The sequence below is a fragment of the Trichomycterus rosablanca genome, chromosome 6 (assembly GCF_030014385.1).
Source record: "Trichomycterus rosablanca isolate fTriRos1 chromosome 6, fTriRos1.hap1, whole genome shotgun sequence".
NCBI classification, from domain to species: Eukaryota; Metazoa; Chordata; class Actinopteri; order Siluriformes; family Trichomycteridae; genus Trichomycterus; species Trichomycterus rosablanca.
The window spans coordinates 33,809,502-33,836,783 of NC_085993.1; the positions used below are offsets into that span (position 1 = coordinate 33,809,502).

At 36.6% G+C, this 27,282-nt stretch overlaps 2 protein-coding genes across 2 annotated transcripts in view; both read right to left on the minus strand.

Annotated features, from left to right (window-relative positions):
* Positions 1-2,458: 2,458 nt before the first annotated feature.
* On the minus strand, positions 2,459-11,615 carry pttg1ipa (PTTG1 interacting protein a). Its single transcript, XM_062996880.1, has 7 exons — positions 11,527-11,615; positions 9,689-9,741; positions 7,964-8,072; positions 6,916-7,018; positions 6,643-6,708; positions 4,006-4,052; positions 2,459-2,567 (listed from the first exon to the last, which is right to left on the minus strand). Exons 1-7 carry the CDS (start codon positions 11,597-11,599, stop codon positions 2,515-2,517), a joined length of 504 nt encoding a protein of 167 aa, XP_062852950.1. The 5' UTR covers positions 11,600-11,615; the 3' UTR covers positions 2,459-2,514.
* Positions 11,616-18,737: 7,122 nt separating this feature from the next.
* myo10l1 (myosin X, like 1) overlaps positions 18,738-27,282 on the minus strand; it is a 73,282-nt gene continuing 64,737 nt past the window's right edge. The window contains exons 31-40 of the mRNA XM_062996881.1: positions 26,870-27,064; positions 25,211-25,368; positions 24,798-24,921; positions 24,369-24,666; positions 23,913-24,120; positions 22,380-22,516; positions 20,611-20,734; positions 20,041-20,517; positions 19,318-19,509; positions 18,738-19,071 (exon numbers count right to left, since the gene is read on the minus strand). Coding sequence (XP_062852951.1) covers positions 18,967-19,071; positions 19,318-19,509; positions 20,041-20,517; positions 20,611-20,734; positions 22,380-22,516; positions 23,913-24,120; positions 24,369-24,666; positions 24,798-24,921; positions 25,211-25,368; positions 26,870-27,064 — 2,018 coding nt within the window. The 3' untranslated portion in view covers positions 18,738-18,966. The remainder of the gene's footprint in view (positions 19,072-19,317; positions 19,510-20,040; positions 20,518-20,610; positions 20,735-22,379; positions 22,517-23,912; positions 24,121-24,368; positions 24,667-24,797; positions 24,922-25,210; positions 25,369-26,869; positions 27,065-27,282) is intronic.

Below are 27,282 nucleotides of genomic sequence, written 5' to 3' on the forward strand. Positions count from 1 at the left end.
CGTGAACATATCACCGCGGGAGCGCGCGTACTTGAGCGCGCTTTTTCAGATTCAAATGCGCGGCGACGCGCACAACAAGACCCGCCCAGTAAAGCGCTATAAAAACAATGCACGTTCTTCCTGCATGACCGGACACAGGCTCACGAACTTTACACAATCAAACACTCATTTTACATTATTTGAATATTGAGCACATTCTGTACACATGTATACTATTACAGTTCAATGAATATGAATCATAAATTCCTAAAAGAAAGGAAAATCTGAAACCCTTTGACTAAAACCTTGAAAATTTGTTTCAGTTTGTTGTTGATTGGGGCAATTGTAACAGGGTAATTGGGCAAAGGATTGAAGGAGGGTGTACTCCCTTTTCTCCCATACTTTCCTTTTTCAATTATACATCTGTAACATATTTTGGAATGTTGCTGTTAACTAACTACCATAGAAAACTTGCAGGCCATATATTACTAATGATAAATAATTTGGTTATAAATTATATACGGTATTAAAACATCAGTTGTTTCTAACCACCAACATTTTGGTATCATGGTAACTCTTTGTTTTATGATTTACAGTATTACTCTAAAGATGGATCATGCAACTTTTTGTGACATGTTATAAAAGTTTTTATATATACATACATGAAATAAATAGCATGTGTATAGCATTTGTATAACACAGTCTAATATGCAAGTCCACCACATCCAAGACTCAAGTCCTGAGATTTAGTCCTGGCAGTGCTATCATCCTGGCAGTGTGCTGAACAGGCACAGTTGGTCATCTCTCTGTGACTTCTACTGTCTTGCTTAAGTGGCAACACCAGTTGCATGGTTCTCTATACACAGTAAAGCTTTCTGTAGGAATCCAACACTGGCTAGTGGCAAACTGTGGCTGGCAGCTTCACATTTGTTAGAGGGATATATGTGTTAGTCTGTGGCACTCCTTGGCCAGCACAGTGTGCTGCATATCCAAAGAAGGACAATGCAAAACTCCAACACAGCAGATTAAAGTACTAATTATTCCTGGGCAAAATGGCCCAAACCCCCAATCTTTTAAAAACAAAAATAAGCCAGAAATATTTTTTGGAAATGTTTAACACCAGACATGTGTTAGTTTGAGCTTTATAATAAACATTTAAATGTTTTTATGAATTTATTTGTGCATACACATTTGTGCATGTGTTTAAGTGAATGTCTGTTTCCAGCTTTCCTCCCCAACAGTTTACTGCAGCAAAAAACAGTGACAAGCAAATGATGCCACAGCTCTCAAAAGTGATCTTAGCTCTTGCAAATTTTCTGAGCAATGATTAGTTGTTAGGACTATTTAAATGAGTTTTGTTTTTGAACCATTTATTTGTCCAGTTGTAAAGATAGTAATATTAATTAAAAGCGATATTGTGAGAATCAGTAATATAATATTTATGCTACTGTAGTATGTGATGTATTGCTGAAAGTAAAAAAAAAGTTAATAAAGTTAATAAAAAAAATTAAATTGGAAAAAAAAAAAATATGATGACAAAACCTAACAAAAACTATTAGGATTTGATTTTTAAAAATCATGTTTTTAGATTTAGATTTTTAGAAATATGTTTACCAACATTATACTAAGTGGAACAGTAGTATAAAAACAAGGCTGTTGATATAGAACACATTTTATTAGAAAACATTTTTGCATTTAAACATTTTTTACAGTCAATAAAAGTAATATATTCATATCACAAACACACATATTATTCCACATTAACACTAAAGTTACAGACAGCTTCAGCAGACTAAACACTTTCAGGAGAAATTGCAGCTGATCTTCTCTAGTAAATTATGTAAGTCAGTGGTTGTTACCACTCCTTTAAACACCAAAACTTTCAAATGCAACCTTTAGGTCATCTTACAGAAGTATATTCTTATCATACAGAAATATACAAGATAGGTCTATGTCAACAAGATGTGTGAATCTTTTTAACAATGTGATCCAAGATCTTCTTTTATTCTACAATGTAAATCCTTGTAAAGTAAAATGTGATGAAGTGCAGTGCTGTATGTGTCAAAATTAACATCAGAGTCTGGCCACCCTCCTTGTATTTTATTACATAGTGTGAATTTTTGGATATATCTATTTTGTCATACACAGACTCTCAAACCCAGGTCTCCACAGTGGTAGTCTAGTGCATTATACTGCTGTTCCATGCAAAGGCATTTCAAGTTATCACATTTATATCTTTGTATGCTGCAAATTGTTTGGATCTACCACCTGGGGAAGCTTTAAGTACCAGCAGCAGTGCTCCTACCACAGGCTGAGATGTAAACTGATCAATGCATGATACTGAGAGAACAACAATCACTTTTTAGATATTTTTTTTCTCTTATGGTCTTATGGTATCATACAAGTAATAATATCAGGTATAATGATATAATAATATAATAATATAAGGTGCAGCTTCAAAACAAAGATGTAGAAGCAAGATGAGGTTGTTCAAGTGGACAATGGCAAATGTGGAAGCTCCAATAGTAGGTCTCTTTAAATGTTTTCAAACTTAGAGTAAGTGCTCGCCTTACGAAGACCTGAAAGACCTGAAAAAGGAGATGCACAAATAAGATGTTGCACACATACAGCGAAAGAGGCAGACCTGCACAGACCAGCTGTTTTCAGGATTGTTGTTTAAATTACATCACCATTCTGTACAATAGTACAGAATTGTGACAGTTCTAAAAGATGCTTGTAAAATTTCATTATTATTTTTAAAAACTGACATAACCCAGATAACAACAGACATACCTACAAACAGATACATTCAGACCAAGAAAATACTGGTACTACATTTTTGTCCATTTTGTTGATATTTTCGGCTTTGTGTGGTAGCTCAAAAATGAATGGAATAGTAGAATAATGTGTCCAGTTAAAATAAAAGTCGGTGAAATGAATAAATATACCACAATTCAGCGCAAGACTCTTAACCTCTTAGTAGTAGGTAGTGAAATTAATGTTATGACTCACTTTTATTGATTCAATTCCTTCAGTTACCAAATGAATCATTCTTTGCTAGTTTTATTTTATTTGATTGTTTAAAACATACATATCTTTATAGGTTCAGTTTACATAATTGTGTTTTTTCAAAGGACATTTTATGCAAATTTATAATTATATTACAGAATTTACTTGAACGTACAAAAAAGTATTAAATCATTTGTAAATCACCTATTAAAACATTAATTTGACAGTTATTTAAACAAACTATTTTTTTTTACCAAGGAGATCGAAGCTAACCCACGCCCCCTCCAACACGTGAGCAGCAAGCCGTATGCATCTTATCACCCACACATTGACGAGTGTTGTGCCACTTAGCGTTTTGTACGGAGAGACACACCCTAAGAGCACTCTTTCCTCATCTCTGTGTAGGTGCCTCTAATCAGCCAGCAGAGGTTGTAATTGCACCAGTCTGACAGAGAGACACCCATATCCCAAAACGAATATCCCAATATGTAGGGCAGTTGTAGCCTAGCAGTTAGAGTACTGGGCGGTTAAAGTACTTGGCGGTTAGAGTACTGGGCGGTTAAAGTACTTGGCGGTTAGAGTACTGGGCTAGTAAGCAGAAGGTTGCTGGTTCAAACCCACCACTGCCAAGTTGCCACTGTTGGGCCCTTGAGCAAGGCCCTTAATCCTCAATTGCTTAGACTGTATAATGTAAGTCGCTTTGGGTAAAAGCGTCTGCTAAATGCTGAAAATGTAAATGTAAATATCCGGCTTAGTCCTGCCCATCTGAACAACAGGCCAATCGCTGTTCATGTGGCTGCTCAGCCTTCAGCCGGCAAGGCAGAGCTGAGATTCGATACGATGTATTCGAGATCCAGCCCTGGTTGCAATGGCCTTTAACAAACTATTTTAACAAAAAAAAAATTCTGTTAATTACACCTCTAGGAGTGCCATCTAGAAAACAGGTGGATCACATTATTGGAGTTGTGTTCTATATTAAAGCATTGTATGAAGCATCTCTGAAATCACTGCACTCACCATATTTTTGCTGAATTTCACCATGTCTGGCCATCGTCTCAGCTTTCCTATAAAACAGAAAAATAAAAAGTTGAAGTTTTGAAAATTCAAACACACATGACAAACCCCATTTCTGTGTGGACACTGTGTAAAATGCAGTAAAAAGAAGAATCTGTAATTTGTTAATTTTCTTGTATTTTTATTTAAATGACAAAAATAGAAAAGACATTTCAAATGTTTTCACTGATAAAATTAGAATTTAGAATTCTAAAAAAAAGTTAAGACAGGGGCAAAGTAACAGTGACAAGATCTCAGTCTGTGATGGGCAAAACAACTGTTAAATGTGCGTGACCCTTGAGCTCTCATATGACATTGCATAAGAGGGAGGGTACAATTACAGTGGAGGCGTATATTGAGACGTACAGTGTATCACAAAAGTGAGTACACCCCTCACATTTCTGCAGATATTTAAGTATATCTTTTCATGGGACAACACTGACAAAATGACACTTTGACACAGAGACTACACCACTAAATGTCCAAATTGAGCACTGCTTGTCATTTTCCCTCCAAAATGTCATGTGACTCGTTAGTGTTACTAGGTCTCAGGTGTGCATAGGGAGCAGGTGTGTTCAATTTAGTAGTACAGCTCTCACACTCTCTCATACTGGTCACTAAAAGTTCCAACATGGCACCTCATGGCAAAGAACTCTCTGAGGATCTTAAAAGACGAATTGTTGCGCTACATGAAGATGGCCAAGGCTACAAGAAGATTGCCAACACCCTGAAACTGAGCTGCAGCACAGTGGCCAAGATCATCCAGCGTTTTAAAAGAGCAGGGTCCACTCAGAACAGACCTCGCGTTGGTCGTCTAAAGAAGCTGAGTGCACGTGCTCAGTGTCACATCCAACTGCTGTCTTTGAAAGATAGGCGCAGGAGTGCTGTCAGCATTGCTGCAGAGATTGAAAAGGTGGGGGGTCAGCCTGTCAGTGCTCAGACCATACGCCGCACACTACATCAAATTGGTCTGCATGGCTGTCACCCCAGAGGGAAGCCTCTTCTGAAGTCTCTACACAAGAAAGCGCGCAAACAGTTTGCTGAAGACATGTCAACAAAGGACATGGATTACTGGAACCATGTCCTATGGTCTGATGAGACCAAGATTAATTTGTTTGGTTCAGATGGTCTCAAGCATGTGTGGCGGCAATCAGGTGAGGAGTACAAAGATAAGTGTGTCATGCCTACAGTCAAGCATGGTGGTGGGAATGCCATGGTCTGGGGCTGCATGAGTGCAGCAGGTGTTGGGGAGTTACATTTCATTGAGGGACACATGAACTCCAATATGTACTGTGAAATACTGAAGCAGAGCATGATCCCCTCCCTCCGGAAACTGGGTCGCAGGGCAGTGTTCCAGCATGATAATGACCCCAAACACACCTCTAAGACGACCATTGCTTTATTGAAGAGGCTGAGGGTAAAGGTGATGGACTGGCCAAGCATGTCTCCAGACCTAAACCCAATAGAACATCTTTGGGGCATCCTCAAGCGGAAGGTGGAGGAGCGCAAAGTCTCGAATATCCGCCAGCTCCGTGATGTCATCATGGAGGAGTGGAAAAGCATTCCAGTGGCAACCTGTGAAGCTCTGGTAAACTCCATGCCCAGGAGAGTTAAGGCAGTTCTGGGAAATAATGGTGGCCACACAAAATATTGACACTTCAGGAACTTTCACTAAGGGGTGTACTCACTTTTGTTGCCGGTGGTTTAGACATTAATGGCTGTATATTGAGTTATTTTGAGGGAAGAACAAATTTACACTGTTATATAAGCTGCACACAGACTACTTTTCATTGTGTCAAAGTGTCATTTTGTCAGTGTTGTCCCATGAAAAGATATACTTAAATATCTGCAGAAATGTGAGGGGTGTACTCACTTTTGTGATACACTGTATATTGGGATTTTAGAGAGAGTCTGTGATTATTTTAACGAGATGATGCAAGGCTTTATTCTGCACTTGCTACAACAGGAGTTCACAGAATTGCTTTGTAGACACTGAGTGCTTGTGCTTGACTAGCCTGCCTACAGTCCAGATCTGTCACCTACTGAAAATGTATGGAGCAGCATAAAAAGAAGAAACAGACGACAGTGACTACGGACTGTTGAGCAGCTGTCTGGTATTAAACAAAAATAATCAAAAATTCCACTTGCAAGTTTCAACTGAAACATTTAGTGTCAGTTCTCAAACCATTAAAAGTCTAAATAACAGGAAAGATGATGAAACACAGTCCTGTTCCAACATTGTTGGAGAGTGTCGCAGGCATCAAATTCTAAATGTGTTTTTATGTACACAGTACAATGAAGTTCATCAGTGAAAACACTGTAGATTTTCTTTCTACTTTCATCAGTTAAATAAAGATTTAAGAGAATGAACAAATCATAGATTTACTGATAATATACTGACAATCAGCAGACAGTTTACTGATAATAATGTTACTAAAGAAAAGTATGCTCTATTTAGTGCACTTTAGAATCACTGGTGGAATGGGTTGATCAGTAAACAGAAGCTTTAAAGTAAACAGATTTGGTTAGTAAAAACAGATTTGAAATTAGGGTCCTAAGTCTAAATGATTAAGAGTAATATGGCTGGATTAATAAATGTACCTCTGTTCCCGTAGAGTACTTCTCTTGGATTCCTGTCGCTGCTTTCTCTTCTCACGCATTGAAGCTCTGAAAGAGCCAGAGGAGTAAGGGGTATAAAAACAATGACAAAAAAAATTCTGCCAGACTTTTAAAAAATATATAATAATAATAATGATTGGAATCACCAATTTCTGAATCACATTTCATAAGCACACTAGCTGCGTTGCATACATTCCTGAGGTGTTTCTGAATGGCAGTTGATAAACTGTTAGAATAAAGGTTAGCTGAACTCACCTGCAGTTCTCACACCTACAGTACCAGAAGAGGCAGATGAAGAAGGCAATTATGAGAGCTGCAGCCAGCATTGCCAGTGTAATGATCAGGCCCTGGAAGTTAACTGAGTGATCAGGAAAAGAGGGGTAAAATCAAATATTTCATTACTGATATCAAAGCACCATCTATAATAAAGCATCAGTAACATACAAAGCAATATGACTGTCAATTAAATTGTATTTAAAACTGTATATTGATGAACATGGTTTTGGACGTATAGTTCAACAGGCAATGTTGGCAATGTTGACTATTACCAATTTATTAACAGCCTGATGTACAAAGTTCATAAAGAAATGGTTTGTTGTGTTTGATGTTGAAGAACTAGTCTGCCATGCACAGAGCACCAGTGAGATAAACTGGACAGCGAATGAGCCAGGTCTTATTGACTAACATAAGTGCCTAGCTTCCCTAATATTTGTGTGGCTGAATGAAAAAAAAAATCTCCACACATATTTCAAAATCTAGTAAAAAACTATTCTAGAAAAGTGGACTGTTACGGCAGCAAGGGGAAGACCATGCCCAGCTCAAAAGTGACCAAGAAAGTTACAACACCACTAGCTACTTGGTCCACCAGTATATGATAACTCAATTTTCAAGAACAAAAAATAAAGGACAAAGAAGCTCATTATACACTGGGTGGCAATTAAAAAAACGTATCCACCCCACGTCCAGTGTTGATTCATCTGCGAGGCTCTGCTCAAGAGGGTGTTGTCATTTTGTCAGCAGCTTGGCCCTCCAGGATGTTCACAAGTTTTTCCATGGTAGGGATTGGCTTTTGCATGGAACTACCCAGAAGTGAATAATCTTATATCACACACAATGTATTTCAAAGAAGAAAATGTACTATAAATAAATACCCGAATGTCACATTCAAAATGTTGATATTGCTACAGAAATTTTCACTAGTCTGTAATTCTTGCTTGGGTTCCAGTGTCAAATACAACCTGATATTAGCATTGACTATTGGAAATTGCGTGTGCTAAATGGACTGTGTAATAAATGGACTTACTTGCACACAGCCCCCAGCGCGCATCATTTAGTGGGCAAAGACTGTGGGAGGGCAGAATCATTCCTGGAGGGTATGTGATACATTTCTTTCCCGTTATACACCACAGACACTGCAAAAGAAAAATGATATGACTGACAACAGGAATACTAAAATAAAATACAGTCCAGTACTTTGTAAGCAATAAGGCAGTGATATAAAGATGTGTAACATCATAATCCTGACTTGTTTTTTGTTATGGTTTTGCCGTCACTATGACTCTGATATGAGAAACTGATGTACAGCAGATAAAACATTTTAAATAGGTCTGTGTAAGTTGCCAAGTCGTGTTCTGATGTCACTCAGCCACACCTTGTCTTGCAATGACATCAGTCCAGCTTCAAACATGCCTTTTCAACACATCAGCTAAGTACTAAAGCTGTTTATAAAGAAAAACTATAAAAACCTGTTAAACGTAGCACATGGCTAAGGGCTAAGATAAAATTACAAGCAGTAACCAAGCTTTGCACTAAAAATGACTTCCTAAGGTTCCTGAGGTTTAAGGTATATTCTGTATTGTTGTTCTGTTGTAAAAGCAAGCGTTTTTAGCTTCCACTTCCTGACTAACTTTTTAAATTAGATTTTTTTTTATTTAGCTGTGTTTCTTCTGCCACTTGCTGCCACACAACCCCAAAGCAAAACAGATTCATTCCATTGTTACTTTTTTCATCCACAGAACATATTTCAGAATTGATCAGAATCAAGTTTTTTTTATCCATTTTAGCACTATTAGGTTTATCTCTGATGACTTATGCAGATCATTTTTGTGCATGCAATGCTGCACAGTAGAACAATGCACCACCACTTGTGTTTCAGCTTAACCTTTCTGCAAGTCCTTTGCTGTCACAAGGGTGTTTTGCATGTGAATTACGAATTAAGCATGCTGTCTCAGTCATAAAATATCTGCATTGCAGATATTACAGTGGATAGTCTTTCATTTTTATGCTTTACTGTCATACTAAAAGTTAATAATAATCAATAATAATGATAATCACAATGCAAATACATGTTAAAAAGTTCAATGAAAAAAGTATTGTGCAAAGCACAAAGATCTATTTTTGGCATAAACTACTAACAGCTTTCAGAAGAACAGCATAGCATAAATGACTGATCGTATAAGCTTGTATCTATAATCTGTTCTGATAAGAGCATGCCACAGATAATTACAAAAGGCAAGTGAAATCTGGCCATGAAAAATGTGGCTAAATAACTTTGTTGAGTGTCCAGAATGACATATATACTAGTCCACCTCTGATTCATTAAACTGTTGTGTAGCAGATAAGAGTGCAATAAATAAATTGCTTTAGGTGTGAGGTGAACTGCACACAGCCCCTAGCTGCCTTATTGGCATATAATTTGCCCCAATTTACTCCCATTTGCATGCGTTGCATCATAAAGCAAGTGCAATAATGTATAATGCAGTATTCCTTCTCCCAGAAGGTAAAAAGAAGAACCAAGCAAGCACTACCCAAACCTGTTTTTGTAGGTGAGGTCAGTGACGATGAAATTACCTGATTTACAAACACAAAACACCCAATGACAGCAGCTACCCCTCCTTGAACTCTTACACCTTCATGCTTTTCTTTTTTATATCTTTATATCAATGTCACATTTAGAAGAACTACCTTTGGCCCTACTCTTTTGTTCTGTAGAATAAATCTTTTGTGTAGGCAAAATGGTTCTGCTTACCGAAGAATTTTTCAAACAAGCATCACAGCTTGTTTCACTATAGAGCTCACAAGCTACAGAAAGAAAGACAAAAATGGAGCAAAATTAGAAGTTAAAGCATTAACCATTAACATAATTTTGGCTGTAGGTTGATTTCTGGTTAAAATATGGTTATTACACAGATGTTTTCTAACTTGACTTATACATCACAGGAGCACATACAGCTCCTTAGTAAACAGGAGAAAGTTTATGTATACAGAATTAGAGAGAAAACATTAAATAATGTTTCAAAACAGTTCAAATTATATAAAATCAGGCCTACTGAGATGTGTAGATGTTTGTAGGTGTGGAGAATGTATGACATTAATTTAAATAACTTGAAATGAGCATGGGGAATTATTTATGTTTTTTTTATGAATTTATTCATTGTATAACTATACAATATGTTGTGGAACGATGTGAAAAAACATCAAGCATCCATTTATACCAGTATACACAGGAACCTGGCCCTTCTTAAATGGCATAGCAGTTACCACAGATTGTAATATTTGGAAAATATCCTTCTTTCCTCAAGTTTTTCTTAAAATAACGAGCATTTCATGTTGTCCTCTTTTACCACCCTTCTTCCCATTTATGATCTTGTTTTATTAAGTAATGATGCCAAAGCCAATGTGTGATTGATGACGAAACAGTGTGTTTGCAGGTGTGTAGTTAAAGAATCTGATCGAATAATTTCTCAGAATAAAAATCTATATTTATATAAAATAGAAATATATCTGTGATATATATTAAATATATTCAAATGATTTCATATTGTGTGACAGATAAGTATAAGACCATTAAAATCGCAGTGTAAAGTTAGCTTAAGAAACATAGTGACATCACTATATGGGTCATTCTATAATTTGGGGTACATTTCACATCACCAAAAAAGTACAAAAACAATGTTCTCTCTCAATAAAACAATCAGTGGTTCAAGTTAATATATTCCTTTAGTGTAACATATCCACTAGTTGCAAAGCTTAAACATTATTATTTATTTTTTTTATATTAAAGGGACAGTAGATGTAGACTACTAGGTAACTTAGTTGACAGGTAACATAGTTGACAATTTCCCTATTTTGACCCATAACTTCAGTGGTAGACCTTGCCTGGCTGACCACATGTCATTTCTTGAACAGAATAATGTTTAATTTGAACATACATTTGAATAAAAATTATTTAAAAAAAATTGTAACCATAACAATGTATGTAACATAGTTGACAGTCAATTAATATACTCATTGACAATGTTCTATTATAGATAAAATATTGTAAAAAAATAAGAGGACATTCAACACAGTGTGTTCAATACCCTTCACAGAGAAAAATGATATCATGTAATGCTGGTCACATAGTTTTAGAACAAACCATTTTTGAGTTGCTGAGTGGAGTTCTGTTAGTAACATAGTTGACAGAACTTTTGTGGACATTAATAAATAAAGATATTTAAATTATTTAAAAGAGAAACTCAATTTTAAAAATATTATTTTTCTTTAGTATTTAAACTTTTGAAATAATAAAAAAAAAAAAATGTTGTTGCCCTTAATGATTTTATTCGTTATTTTGAAACCAAGGCACCCTCAACTTAAAAAACGGACACAGCAAAAATTGTTCATTTAGGAAGATCATGAGAAATTTCAAGCTAAATGAAGCATAATGTTTTTGTGATATTACAACATGTTTTCCATTAATAGGTAAAATATGACATTTTTAAAGAAAATAGTTAGAATAAATATAATTATTATCATTGGACATGGAAGGTACCCCAAATTATAGAATGACCCATTATGTTAAAACAGAGAAAGGTATAGTCTTACATCTGTTCACCGCCACGACCGACGTCACACCACAAACCAGCAAAAACAAAGAGATGTAACTCCTTAAACTCATGTTTCCTCTTCCAAAGAGTATCCGCACCAAATAAGCTTAAAAGCGCAACACTTCTACTTCTACTTCACTACAAGACTTCAGCTACAGCTCAACTGTCAGATTTATTTGTAATGGGCGAGGCTGGAGCACCAAGCCACGTGACCGCAACCAGATTACAGGTGTTCTAGTAATCTTTATTTATTTTTTTTAAATAGTCGTATTAAATGGAACTAGCTCACTAATAGGAAAATCCTTTTTTTTTTCATTTACATGCCATTCGGTTAGAAGTATTACATTAAACATATAGTCACCAGTTACAGTACAGAACAGAGTAATATACCTTAATACTGTGTGATATAAACAATGAGACTGTTAATGCTGTTAAGCTACTGACTGACTGAACTGTATTCATCTTTCCCTTTATTTATTTACTTTCTTGCTTACTTATTTATTTTTTAATCTAATTGATGAAAGTGGCATCTGAATTTATCAGTCTGAATGATGTTTGACAAAAGATTCTAAGCAAACTGAGCAATGTTGTCACCCCCTGTACACCATTTAGTAATGGAAAAGGACTCTGATAGGCAGGGGCAATTCTGAGATTTTAAAAATTAATATCAATTCTAAATTATTACACTATCATAATTAATAGAACATTCTGTTTAAAACTAACTTTTTGGCAAAAGGAGAACAACCAAAAAGGACAGAATTGAAACTAACACAGGAGAGTAGGAAAGTAATGATTTTTCATTCAATATGTTTACTATTTAAACTGTTAAAGATGGCCTTTAGCAATTTTCTAGAAGTTAATAGTTTTAAATCCCATGGTGAATTTCACTTTATCCAGAATGCTGTGCGCATGACTGCACAGTGTTATATTTTCAGACTTGCTTTTTGGCCTGGGGTGGTGGGGTTTCATAGGGCCCAAAATCCCTGACAGTCCCCCTGCTTATAAGACTTCCTCTGACCAGATGGTGTTTGGGTGGTGGAGCATTCTCAGCACTGCAATGAGAATAACATGCTCATGACATGGAAGTGTGTGTTGTTTAGATGTATCAGGTGCAACAGTGCAACATTAAATGTGTCATTTTGGTGTGAGGTGGCTCTTCAATTTGTAGCTTTGTCTGAAAAACTTGCATGAATATAAATGCAATTTATTAGGTACATTTTGACAATTTTATTTCTAACAGATTAAGGATGCCAAGAAAATAAATGAATTTGAAGTTTGATAGTTAAAATTCTGTAGAAACGGGTCAGAAATAACTGAAATACATCTTAAAGAAATGGCAAATAAATGGTTAATCATTTAGGAATTTAGTCTTAAAACATTGCTGTGTAACTAATGTTCAAAATGACATAACAACCACACCCCATTTACGCAGTACTTGCCTAAAGAACAAGAACATGCAGCACTGTCACTAATGTCAACGTGAATGCCCTACCCAGCTCTGAAATCTAGTGACGCCTGATCTACTTTTAGTTTAAAGATGGTGTTAGAGATTAAGCTCAGGTTTCTGAAAATGACTTAATCCATACACAAGCCCAGTTGGATTCATGAGTAATATTTTCAGTTGTTTAAACTGGCCAGTGGGAAAAAAACCCCAGATAACTTGTTTTTACTTATTTTAGTGTTTATTTTTTTCAATGCTAAGCCTTAAAGCAAAGTGGCTGTAATTGTTTATCCTATAGATGAAACTGGAGCATCATTATCATGTTTATTTTAACATCATTTTAACGTTCCCTTAAGCAGTGGCTTTTAAAGTCATAGGTGAATGTATTCCTTTTAATTGCATTTTGTAATAACTAATAACTCAAACATATCCTAATAAACCTCATTCCAATTAGTTCATTAATACTAAAATGCATATCCAGAAATTTCATCATAAAAAAAACTAACAAAAAACGATCTCTATGCATTACATCTTAATCAAAACCCATGGTGCCAAACCATTGCAGCACTTCGACCACCCCCCAGACATCAATCAGCCAATCATGTCTGTTTATACGCAGACTCATTTGGTGACTTGTCTTTAATTACCAAAGGTTGAAGAGTCTCTACATTATGCATCATTGTCATGTTTAAATGGCCACCTTCTTTCCAGATTCAGTTTATTAACAAATGAGATTAAATTCTGATTAAATTATATATAATTTACACACTGATCAGCCATAACAATAAAACCACCTCCTGGTTTCTACACTTGCTGTCCATTTTATCAGCTCCACTTACCATATAGGAGCACTTTGTAGTTCTACAAATACTGACTGTAGTCCATCTGTTTCTCTACATACCTTTTTAGCCTGCTTTCACCCTGGACCCCCACAGGACCACCACAGAGCAGGTATTTTTTGGGTGGTGGATCATTCTCAGCCCTGCAGTGACACTGACATGGTGGTGGTGTGTTAGTGTGTGTTGTGCTGGTATGAATGGATCAGACACAGCAGCGCTGCTGGAGTTTTTAAATACCGTGTCAACTCACTGTCCACTCTATTAGACACTTCTACCTGGTTGGTCCACCTTGTCGATGTAAAGTCAGAGACGATCGCTCATCTATTGCTGCTGTTGGTCATCCTCTAGACCTTCATCAGTGGTCACAGGATGCTGCCCACAGGTCGCTGTTGGCTGGATATATTTTTGGTTGGTGAACTGTTCTCAGTCCAGCAGTGACAGTGAGGTGTTTAAAAACTTCATCAGCGTTGCTGTGTCTTATCCACTCATACCAGCACAACACACACTAACACACCACCACCATGTCAGTGTCACTGCAGTGCTGAGAATGATCCACCACCCAAATAATATCTACTCTGTAGTGGTCCTGTGAGAGTCCTGACCATTGAAGAACAGCATGAAAGGGGGCTAAAAAAGCATGCAGAGAAACAGATGGACTACAGTCAGTAATTGTAGAACTACAAAGTGCTTCTATATGGTAAGTGGAGCTGATAAAATGGACAGTGAGTGTAGAAACAAGGAGGTGGTTTTAATGTTATGGCTGATCAGTGTATATATTATATATGATACAATTATTTCTATTAATGACACAATCTACTACAGTGATATTTCCAATAATTTATTAAAGCATTTTGTAAAGCCAGTTACAAAAAAGGAAAGTACTTTTTTAAACAAGCACACATTTTTTCTTCTTTTATAGAGCCATTTAATGATAATAATAAATATTCACATTAGGCCCTTTTTGGCTGCCTGCAGCTGAGCAAGGGTCCCAGTGTAATGAGTGAGCAAGACTCAACCAACCACTTATGTGTTTGTGTGTGTGAATCTTTACTATTTGGGCAAAAGTATGTAGACACTGCACATTGAGTTCAGGTGGTTTAACGGGTATATACAATAAATTAAGTAAAATATATTTTTTATGCTTCCAACTTTGTGGCATCAGTTTAGGGAAGACCACTTTCCTGTTTCAGCATGACTGTGCCCCTGTGCCCAAAGCAGATTCAAAAAGACATTGTTTCAGTTTGGTGTGGAAGGAACCCCAGTGGCCTGCACAGAGCCTTGACCTTAACCACACCAAACATTGGAATTGGAACAGCAATTGTTAGCCAGTTTTTCTTATCCAGAGTCAGAACTTGTGGTTTTGAAATTGAATGTCCAACAAGCTCATGGACTGATGTCCACATTATGAATACACTACATGTGTGTGTGTGCAGTTCCCAGACTGAGTGCTGCATGTATTCTGTACATGTGTGTTCTGTTCCAAGAGGAAAATAACATGTAGGAAACTTCCTAGGTGCTTATAATTAAATAATGTTAGGCAGCAGACAAATGTATACACATACACAAACACATGGTGTTTCAGTACATGCTGTTCTTGTGCATCCATATCTCATCACAGATCCCACTGCTTACACCAGGTTGGCAGTAATAGCCCTTTACTACTTATCTGGGACCAGTTGCCGTGTAACTAACACATGAGGTTTAAAGATTCTGGATGAGCACCAATGCCAAACTTAATTCCAGTTGACTGTTTATTCCAGTGTCCCCCATTTCCTATCTGATTTTGTTAATATTATATGAAGAATAAGTACACCAACCCTTTACCCACCCACCCCATACCCCACACACACTTTCTATAAAATAAATAACAATCACAACATTTCTCCACAGTTTCATAACCATAATCCTTTTTGCTCATGTAGTTTTAGTTCCTCTTCAATACTCTCAAACACACACAAATAAACTTGCATAACATAGACAAACAGTTGCATATCAAACAGCAAAATTACACAGTACTGTTGAAGGATACAGTAGTTTTATATTTATATATTTTTAAAAAAACGTCTATACAAGCACACTGGATTCACTGAGTGCTGATGAATGTGTTAAATATGAATGTTATGCAGAATATGTTGAATGTTGTTGTGCATTTATTCTGATTCTGTTTTTTAACTCATAATAAATTACCTAAAATGATTGCTAAAATGTTTGGGGTCACATTTGCATTGTTTTGGTCATTACACTTTGCTTAAAAGTTTTTATTAAAAATTATAAAAGGTTAATGCACAGTAAATCTATTATGTTTCTTAACACAGCTACTTGATCTAAAGCATGATTTATTTTTTGCAAACTTATATCCTTTACTAACTGAAAACCTGCTTTTTTACTTTTATTTAGGCAAAATAATAATATATTCATAATTATTATTTGTTTTCCAATTTCATTTGATAAATTGCAACATTTAATTTTTGTACAATTCTTACCTTTCAAACAATAAGCTAACTTTTGTTTTGGCTCACAACATCAGAGCCCTGGTAAAATCTGGGTTCTGCAGGAACAGTAATAAACAACTAACCCTTTTATGCCAGAGATAAACAATTATGAATTAGCAATAAGTGCTTTAACACACTAAGGTTTATACAGTTATTATTTAAAATACTATATTAATAAATACTATATTAATATATTAGATAGATGTGAAAAGTCTTGTCTCTGCATTTAAAAAACCCTAAAAATGTTGGGACAGTGCTGTATGTGAAATGCTAATGAAAACAGAAATCAATACTGTTAATTATTTTTTCTCCTTTGAACTGTATAAAACCTTTATAATTTATAAAGAGACGTCATTCAAAATGCAGCACAGATTGCTCCAAAATGTCTATTTCTATTTATGGGCACTAATGCACTAACACTAACACAATTTTCCATAAACAATCTGAAAAGTGTGCTCATCAAAGCACAGTACATGTTTCCAATAGGCAGCAGTCCATTTCAAGTGAGCTTGAGTCCTAAAATGTTTTTCTGGACTTTGTTACCATAAGACTTCTACTGTGCAGAGTACAGTTTTGACATTTGTGGATGCAGAAAAGATGTGTTTATTAACAACAATTAATCATAAACAAGAATTCTCGAAGCCATGTGATACTCTTTCACTGAAGCACATGTTTTAATGCCGTGTCATCTGAAGGAGCGAAGGGTCAGGAGTATTAAGTGGTGGTTTTTTTTGTTTTTTTTTCATTAGCATCTGTCCCAACTTTTTTCTGGATTTAAGGATTATAAAAGAAAAAAAACCTAAAAAATGACAATGAAATTAATACAAAAGATGTTAACCAACTGCATATAGACATGTCTTGCATGACAATTAACAGTTAAATTTGTGACAGCACAGCTATCAATTCAAAGAAAACAAACAAAAAATCCTAGATGATGACAAAAAAATTAATAAAAGACAAAAAAAAATTGAGAACACGTATTTACAAAATAATATAAAAAGATTGAAGCTATTAAGAAAGAAAACTTACACAAACATTGGTGTCGCTTTTTACTGGCTGAGAGAACTAAAGTGCTGAATTAATTACTGTGGGATAATATTAATTACATTTCATTCATGATTTTGTTATCATCCTTAACAGTAAGCCCATGTTACTGCAAACGTTTTTGGAGATCTACTTAGATCTATAACAGGTGGGTTGGGGGTTAACTCGTAAGTGGGTGGAGTTGTTTAACAATCCACCCTTTTATCTTTTGATTTACCTTGTTCGACTTATGGTGCTCACACACGATATTAAGTTTTCCTGCAGTTATTTTGAGGCCCATTTTATTTACTTCCACAATGTAAAAATCACCAAGACGATCATTGTCTGACTATTGGTTTCCAGCTCTGATAGGTGCACCTGCTTGCTGCATTATGTAATCCAGGACTACGCAGAAGAAAAGGGGGTAGCTAGCTAACTTCAGACAAAATCACATAGCCCTGCTTTAAGGAGTTTTGTCTCAAACTATAACAGGTTCAAAAACATCTGAGCTTACAGCATCAAAAGGGTTAAAACTTCCTGTAATTCTAACTAGCTTTTGTGGGATTTTATACATCAATACTGTGACTGCAGTAACTGCTAGTTTAACAGACAGAAGACAAAAGAGTTTATATTCAGTATGTAATTTCATCCTAACATCGGACAAATGTTATGTTTTATGATACACACATTAAAATAATTACTTATTTAAAATAATACATTAACCCTTAAAGCATATGTATATGCTGGTCATGTAAACATCCCCAGTTTAGCTTTGGCCTTGCTTGGTATAATACTGATAGAGTTTCTCAGTAATTAATTGGTTTGGCTTGCTGTACTGGGGACAGGGAGGTATGTGATGTACAGTTTACCCATACACTGCTGTTGTCCATTATTGTGCATTGATATATATTTTATAGTATAGAATCAAACTGTCTTTAACTTAGTTATGCACCATGGCTCAATAAATTAAATCTGTTTATGCTCACTGTAGTACAAAAACAATTTCATAGTTATATTCAACGTAATGAGCACACACTGATATCTGAACAGTCACACATTCACTGCGACAGTAGCTCTCGTGGATGATTTCACAATATTTCAGGTCTTTCGGATTAGTCCCTGGGTGCAAATGGTGAAATATCGGTACAGCTTTTCAATGCCTAAATTACACTGATAATAATAGATACGCTCAAATTATTGGTTGCCAATGGTCATGGCATTAAAATGGCTCTGGGTGGAATTCTTCTTCATCTTATATCCCCAACAAATAAACAAGCAAGTGGGGAAACACTAAAACAGTGACAAGGAGCACAACTCCAGTTTGGGACTAGAGGTCATATTCATCATAAGATGAACATTTGGAGAAGTTTGAGGCCAAAGAGAGTAATTTCAGAGACAAAATCATCAGCCATAGTGCTGGTAGTAAGGAGTTGAAGACAGGGGCTGGTAGGATTGCTGTGCTTTGTAGAAGTGTAAGTGATCCTACTAAAATATACTAACTAAAAGGACTGTGATGCCGCATTCAGAGTAAACAAAATCTTTTATCTGAGAAACGTCAAGTGTTCTGGGATTCCTTTGCTCAAGTTTCGTGCTTCACTAGTGGAATTTCCTCTTTCTGGCTGGTAAATCCGTCTGGCACCTGATCACCTGATCCAGTCACTGCTGTTGCTGGTGACGGACATGACGCTGCAGCGCTTTTTAACAATCATGTTGATGTAGGCCTTCATGATCTTGGTAATCTCGCCAACCTTTAATCACAAACACAAAGAAATACATTAGATTCTGAAGCCTTGGTTTACCTTTTAAATTGAAATTAAATGTCAGAATTTGCTAAAGCAGACTTATAAATAGAATAGCGTGTGGTTACAGCCTCTGAGTCATTATCAAAGTACACACTTATCTTTCTCGTAATCTTATCATAAAACTAGCAACCACAGGGACAATGGTGCATCAGCTTAGTACCCTTCAGACTACTTAATGCTTTCTGTGCATACCTGAGGAGTTTCAAAGAACATCTCTCTTTCATCAACAGTGATCTTGTAAGTGCTTGGCTGTGGCGCTCCAAAGAAGACAATATGTTCATACTGGAAGGTCTCAAGTGGTCTGGATTCTCCTCTCTTATACACAGATACATTCTCTGCACTCACACCCAGCCACAGGTCATGAGGGAATCCACCTTCCTTACACTGCAATAAGACACATTTGGCATGAAAGCATAAATAAACAGTTAAGCACAACAGCACCATTATCAGTTATTTTGGTCACTCTGGGCTGTTACTACTAAAGAATTTAATATCAAAACACATGTTAACAGACATGCCTCTATAAATGTGGGTTAAGTTCTCCCATAATTTTTAACCATACTAATGAAATTCCTTTTAATATTAGCACTTTATTCAGGTTGGCATGAACAAAGGTTGGCATAAAGTGGTAAACCACGACCCTTCATTGCTTGGTAAGTGTTACAAAATATATAAATCATCAACAGTGACACAGGATTTTGTAAAAAAATGCATTTTGATAAGAGTTTCATTTTCTTTTTGTTTGAGTTGAGTTATTTTCATTGTAAGATAAAGCTAATTAACTACAAAGTCATATTTTTTAACACAATATTTGGCCATATTTTAGGGTGCCAACAATTTCGGTGCTGAGCGATTATATACTGGATTGTGGTGTAAGTAGAAAACAACATACTATATGCCCTAATTGAGCCTCACCTCAACATCAAAAAGTGTAGAGCCATATCCTGGCCACTCTTTGACAATGGTCATGTATTTAAGCATGGCCTGATGCTGGGGCAGACCCTGTAGACGGTTCCACTTGTCCAGCACACTGGTGAGTGTGGCTGACATCTCTTCCTTGACAAACATCTCCAGCATCTGCTCCTCCTCTCGCTGCTTCTTCAGTGAACCGGTCTTAAAGCTGCGTCTCAGCGTGCCGTCCAGTAGACTGGTCCTTTTCCTTTCCAGCGTGTGACCTCCAGCACCTATTCCTGGAGCACCTGCTGCTCCTAAACCGCCGACCTTGGTGGAGTGAAGAATGCGGGTGCGGAGACGGCCCACCGGGTACACGCTGCTTAGGCTCCACGGTGTGCGTGCCACGTCTCCATGGATGTACTGCAGTCGAAGTGCAGCCAGGTGCTGGAGGGTCTCCTCAGGGGCTGGAAAATGGCCACTGATTAAACTCTCATGGGCCTGAAAGAAAATGAAAGATAAAACAAACAGAAAAGGTGAAAACAATTAAGTTTTTATTTAACCACTTACCTGTTTGAACATTCGAACACTTACCTGTTCAAACATAAAGGCAAATTCCACCCCTTCTTTGGGCATACTGTCCACATCAAGGAAGCAATACAGTTTAAAATAAAGCCTCCACGGTCCATCTTCTTCCTCTTCTTCACTCCCTGCCAGCCTACAAATAAGAGGCCATTTTTAATTCTGTGACAATGATCAGCCAACCTCCCAAATGTTTAATGAATTTTCCACAGTCTAAGTACATTAACTTATAGATGTACAGAAATACAATTAGCGCACTTGGTTCTACACAATCGCAAATTTTATTATGTGAAATCAGAATCATGCCGAACTGCAATATTAAACATGTAATTCCCCTGCTTTACCAGAAAATTGTACTACTTTTATCTAGTTTATAGTCATTTAAATTATATACAAATGCACAGTGACACAAAATAACATTTCTCCACGACCATGGTATATGACAAAATAACAACATAAAAGGCAAATGTGCAAACACAAGTACAAACAATATGATAAATACACCCGTAGGACAATCATAGGGCATCTGTTCTTATCTGTCTTAACACCTGAGCAAATGTATCAGGTTAATCTCTTGCCTGGTTGGCATGAATACAGTGGACCCTTGAATTACGAACGGTTTACCATACAAACATTTTGGGTTACAAACGATCTTTTTCAACTTAACGTACGAACAAATTTCGGATTACAAACAGAAATTCACGAACAAGTTCACTCCAACCGTCTCTCTCTCTCTCTCTATATATATATATATATATGTATATATATATATACACAGTGAGTGAACATTCGAACAGCGGACGGTGTTTTCTTTATATTTTGTAAAATTCAATATTAAAATGTCCCCAATGAATGTGCAGAGGAAGCACAATCTATTACATTTGTTGTGTTGTATAAATTACTCTTGCCAGTAGCTGTCACTGTGTATCAGACAGAGGGGACAGTGAGTGAGAGAGAAGAAGGAAATCGCTGAGTAAAGTATTCTTTCTTTCGTGCAATTACACCTACAAAATACAACACTGTTGAAATAAAGTTATAGAGTTATTGTTGTTTCTGGTACATTTTATAAAAAAAGACGGAAATTTATTATGGTGTATGGTACAGCACACGTACTGTACTGTGTATTGTTGTTTGTTATTGTTTATTACAGTAATGTCTATTATATAATTTAAGATTTAAGGGAAAATATACTTGTATTTATAACAAAAAAGACAATTTAAGTCATTAGAAAGGTTAGGTAAGGGGGTGGTTTGGGAGGTCTGGCACGGATTAATTCTGTTTACATTATTTCTTATGGGAAAAATAGGTTTAACTAACAAACATTTTGAATTAACAACAGCCCTTTAGAACTAATTAAATTCGTAAGTCAAGGGTCCACTGTACCTGACTTTTGTGGATACAAATTGGACACCCCCAATTTACATGGTACTTTATTGGTCAGGTGACGTCTGCTGGTAAAGCAGTGGAATCGCATGTTAGTCATGCAATTAGGCACCTATTCTCAAACATTTTATAACTACAAACTGAGAGCAGTGGTAAATTAATCAGTTAATCACTTTAATAATCACTTATTTTATATAATTGAAGATGAACCACTGAGAAACTTATTTCTATTTTTAAAGTTCCCTTTTGCCACACTATGTATCCACATAATACAGCATTTACTGGGACCAAGTTTGTCTTATGACAAAAAACTACACATGACACAATCAGTAAGTGTTTGTTGCTTAAACTAAAGAATTCACTGTGTATTTAGTTGTGAATCACTGTGATCTGTGTACCTTTCAAATTTCGCAAGTACATCTGCTACAATGACACGGCTCTCAATAGCCCGACTCTCCACTTTGTTGTGTTCAAACAGAGAGAATAAGTTCCTGCTGTTATCCATCGCCAGACCTCGAATCAGCTTCTCCACTACCTACAGGTAAACAAGTGCACAATTAAAAAATGTTAAAATGACTACAAAGCTGATGCACAATATCATCAAAGCACAATATCATCAGTTATCCAACATCCATATCACCCAGTCAACCAGTTTAACAGTAAAAAATACCTAGATCTTTTGAAATAATGTTTTATAAAGATTATATCCTTCTAACTTTTTGAACAATGTTTTATTATATTTGGTGAAAAACAAAAAAAAATATTTTACCAGAAGTCATTATGATGGTAATGTGACAGTGTGGGGTGCTTTTCTGCATCAGCACCTTGACTATTGAATTTAATTCAAGATATGATTAACTATATTCTTTAGAATATTTTTCTAAAGAATGTGAGGTCATCTGTCTACAAGCTGATACAGCACCCCACTGTTCCAAAATATACAATCTGGTTGGCCATGTGAAGTATTAAACTGAACCAGAGACATAAGGTGGTAAAAACTATATCTAAAATTTTATTTTTACAAAGACAAGTCTTCCATGCCTGGACTGGCAGTTTATCCCTTTCTTCATAGCAGATCCTCCTAAGTTCAATCATAAGAATGGCAAGCATCTGTAAAATGCCATCAACAGTTCTCTCCACAAATATTTGTGGGGCTTAAGACTAGACAAGTAGTCCCAAAGCCCTTCTACTGTTGTTTTGGCTGTATGTCTATGGTTATTGTCTTGTTGAAAGGTCAATTGTCACCTCAGTTTGAGTTTGTGTGCCCTGAATGAGGTTCTCTTCAAGCATCTTCCTATTTTTAGTATAGTAACATTAGCTCCATCAATTCTTACCAGTCTCCCACTCCCTGCCACTAAGAATTAATCTATAGCATAGCATGATGCCCATGTTACAGGCGGCATGGTGGCTAAGTGGGTAGCACTGTCGCCTCACAGCAAGAAGGTCCTGGGTTCGATCCCCAGGTGGGGCGGTCCGGGTCCTTTCTGTGTGGAGTTTGCATGTTCTCCCCGTGTCTGCGTGGGTTTCCTCCGGGAGCTCCGGTTTCCTCCCACAGTCCAAAGACATGCAAGTAAGGTGAACTGGAGATACTAAATTGTCCAAGACTGTGTTTGATATAACCTTGTGAACTGATGAATCTTGTGTAATGAGTAACTACCGGTCCTGTCATGAATGTAACCAAAGTGTAAAACATGACGTTAAAATCCTAATAAACAAACAAACAAACCTTAAAAAATGTTACACCTTAGGGATAGCATAAGCTATGTTAATGAGTTAAGGGTGCAATACCTTTTAACAGGTGTTTTATAAGGTTGGATGACTTAGCCCAAATAAACATCTGTAGAACCCAAATGTGCCAAAGTCCTCACAGACAGTAACCTGAAATGAGATTGAAAGGCAGGTCCCTAATAAATCAAACACTTCTCTCTTACCTCCCCTGCGGTTGTGTGGGAGTTGATGGAGATTTTGCAGGATCCTCCTCCATGGCAATACACAGTGGTACTCATTTCCTGTCTGGTCAGCAGGGCTACTATCTCCTCCTGAGAGGGCACAAACTCCCTTGTCTTTGTCTTCTTTAGAGACTCACCAATGAAGCTGGCGTATTTTTCAATCTCAGTGCCAGGATAACGCTCTCTCACCCTGAGATTCAGATTACAATTTTCCTTATTAGTTACAAATAATAAACACCATTTCACAGAGTTGGCACAAGGTAATAAAAATCAGGAATCAGTTATTTGTTAATTTTCTTAAGCCTTAACACTACAGAAGACACCAGTTCTTCACTATCTATTCTAATACCAAAATGTTAGAATGTGGCCTATTAAATGAGCAATCTATAGCAATCATTGAAACAGAAATGACAAATGTGACCATATGAACAGTCTTACCTCTTGAGATGGAAGCGCAGGTAGCGTAGGATGGCACGACTGGGTAGGAAAGTGCAGCTCACGCAAGTGAGCAGATGCCAGTGTGCGCGATTGGCCGGGCTATTAGGCTGAGGCACATGATTGGTCTGTTTGATCAGCTGACAGTACACCTCATCGCGAAGTGGCTTTAGGTCGTGGCAGGTCTGCAGGATGCCCTGGATGATGGCCACTGGGTCTGGGACGATCTCCATCTCCTGCAGTGAGTTAAAGATCTTCACTGCCTCATCCTGCAGGCTGCCATAGCCCTTCGCTTTTTGTACTGAGAGAAAATAACGCAAGTTAAGAAAGGATTTGTGGGTGAGAAAGACACTTATTTAATTTATGGAGTGCAGAAAGATTACACTAAAAATGATGACAGAGAACATTGTATTACTTGTAACATGGACTTACAGTTATAATTGACCTCTCCATAGGGCAGGGGCAGAAGGGGCGAGTGCAGAGGATGTTGGGTATATCTAAGAATGGGGTTCCTGCGATACATCTGCTCTACGGCCTCTGAATTAACACTGCTCTCCTAAAGAGGTACAATAATGAGGTTTTAGGTTAGCATTACCACAAAAAGGTGTTAAAAAAGTAGAATAGAAAAACAATGTCTTTTACATATCTTTGGTAAAATTATAACAGACCAGCCACAGACCTGTAGTTTTAGGTTTAATTAAATCAGATCACTGACTTAATTTAACCTAAACTACTCCAAAAGCTCTCTAAGCAAGTCTAGTTAAAAGGTAAAGCACTATATTTGGTGTCTTAAAACATGTTGATAAAAATAAAAATAGAAATGTATTATCCATCATCTTTTGTACCTTGATGTCTCTGATAAGTTGCTGTGTTGGCGTCTCAATAGGTGCTTTGTTTTCAATGACACCCTGAATGGCAGATACCCATCTCATAGCCTCGTTCAGCATTTTAGTGTAGAGTCTGTAGGAATGCTTCCGCCCATGAACTATTATGTTCCAGTAACCTTCAGTGAAAAACAGTAACATTAGTCTAATGTAACCAAAAGTATGTGGACACCTGACAATGAGCTTGTTGGACAGTTTGTTTCAACCCCCTCCATGCCAGATTCCTTGCAGCTATTTTAGATTCAGAAAGTACTCAGAGCCCTTGACTTTTTGCACACTTAATTGTTTTGTGAATTTAATTTGGAATGGATATAATGGTCTTTTTACTCTTCAATCTACACAATCATTCATAATGGAGTAAAGACTTTTTTGAAAAATAAATTAAAAATAAAAAAACTAAAATTTCTTACTCACAAAACTTTTATTTAGTAAAAGCCCAAAGCAGAATTTACAGATTTAAGTCTTTTTTGATACGTCCCTACAAGCTTTGCACAACCAAAATTTGGGTAATTTATCTCTTCATGGCAGATCCTTTTAGGCTCCGTCACATTGTGTGGCAAATGTTTCTGTATTTGGCTGCATTCATCCACCCCTCAGTTTTTTTCTAGTCTCCCAAAGCATGATGATGTTTTGTTTTAGCAAACTCCAAGCAGGCTGTCATATGCCTTTTACTCAACAGTGGCTTCAGTCTTGCCACTCTAACAATAAGGCCTAATTGTTGAAATGATAGTCTATCCAAGTTCTCCCAGCTCTGCAAATGATTTTTGGGTTCTTCCATATTTTACTGACCAAAACCCTTCTTGAACCTGAAACCTAAGTTGATGGCCAACTTTAGTAAGGTTCAAGGTTGTTCCAAGCTTCTTCCATTTAAAAATGATTGAAGCCACTGTGGCCCTAAAATTCATAAATATTGTTTTATTCAGTATCTTATAACTGATCTAAGCCTTGTCAGAATTGGATTACAAAGATCTACTGACAGATCCTTGGACTTTATGGCTTGTTTTTATCTGACAGTGCACTGTAAACTGTGGGTGCCTAAAGATCCAAACTTTGTCCAATTTATTTAAATGGAAAAAGGTGGGGTGCAATTGAGTTCTAGACAAATCTCAAAGATAATTTAAGTAAACACCAGACCATAATTTGCAAGCAAACACAAGTGATTCAGTCAAATTATATCCATTCAAAAGAAAATCCCCAACACAATAAAAAGTTCAAATAGCCAAATAGACCAAATTCTTTCTGAATACACAATAATAGCTCCAGCTGTTTTTGGAAGACTTTAAACAATATTGCATGTGAAAAGTTTTGCCCAGGTCAGCCACTGATGTTATACAAGAAGACCTAGAATATGTGTTTGAATTTTCTTAAACCTAAAAGTGTTTAAAGATTTAAAGATTCATAAAAAAATTCTAGACAAAGAAGTATGTGTAATATTCCATGACAATTATGACATAGAAATCCATTTCAAGTATATGTAAACTTTTGACCCCATCTGTATTTGCCATTCTTTATGCAGTAAATAAGTACTTATGCTCATAAGTACATCTAACCTAATAGCTCTTCTTACTGCTAATGCTACAATATTGCATCCTAAATGATTAGACAGCTTTATCCGCTCACCTGTGTCTTTGAAGACTTTTTCATCAGGCTGGACCACGGAGCAAAGGCTGTTTAGCACCAGTGTGCCCATCTTAGATGCGTTGCGCTCGGAAGACTTGAAATAATCGAGAGAGTTATTGGTCAATACGAACCAGCGCTTCTTCAGTTTTAATGCGCTGCTCTTGGCTCCGGTCTTCACCTCCTTGTGCAGCCAACCTGGAGTTCAGGGGAGTCATCATTAACATTTACAGTTGCAGCATTTAGCAGACAATTTCATTTAAAGTGATCTACAATCATGACAAAACAGTTCAAGCAATTGAGGGTTAAGGGCCTTGCTCAGGGGCCCAACAGTGGTAACTTAGCAGTTTTGGGGGGGCTTGATTCAGCAACCTTCTGATTACTAGTCCAGTACCTTAACTGCTTAGCTACTACAT

Bases quoted from the DNA above. Each gene is read 5' to 3' on its own strand.
- pttg1ipa (XM_062996880.1), bottom strand. From the start codon at position 11,599: ATGAGTTTAAGGAGTTACATCTCTTTGTTTTTGCTGGTTTGTGGTGTG. The intron at 8,073-9,688 runs GTAAGCAGAACC...TTTCTTTTGCAG, and splicing joins CTTGTTTGAAAAATTCTTCG to TGTCTGTGGTGTATAACGGG. The intron at 7,019-7,963 runs GTAAGTCCATTT...CTGATCACTCAG, and splicing joins GCGCTGGGGGCTGTGTGCAA to TTAACTTCCAGGGCCTGATC.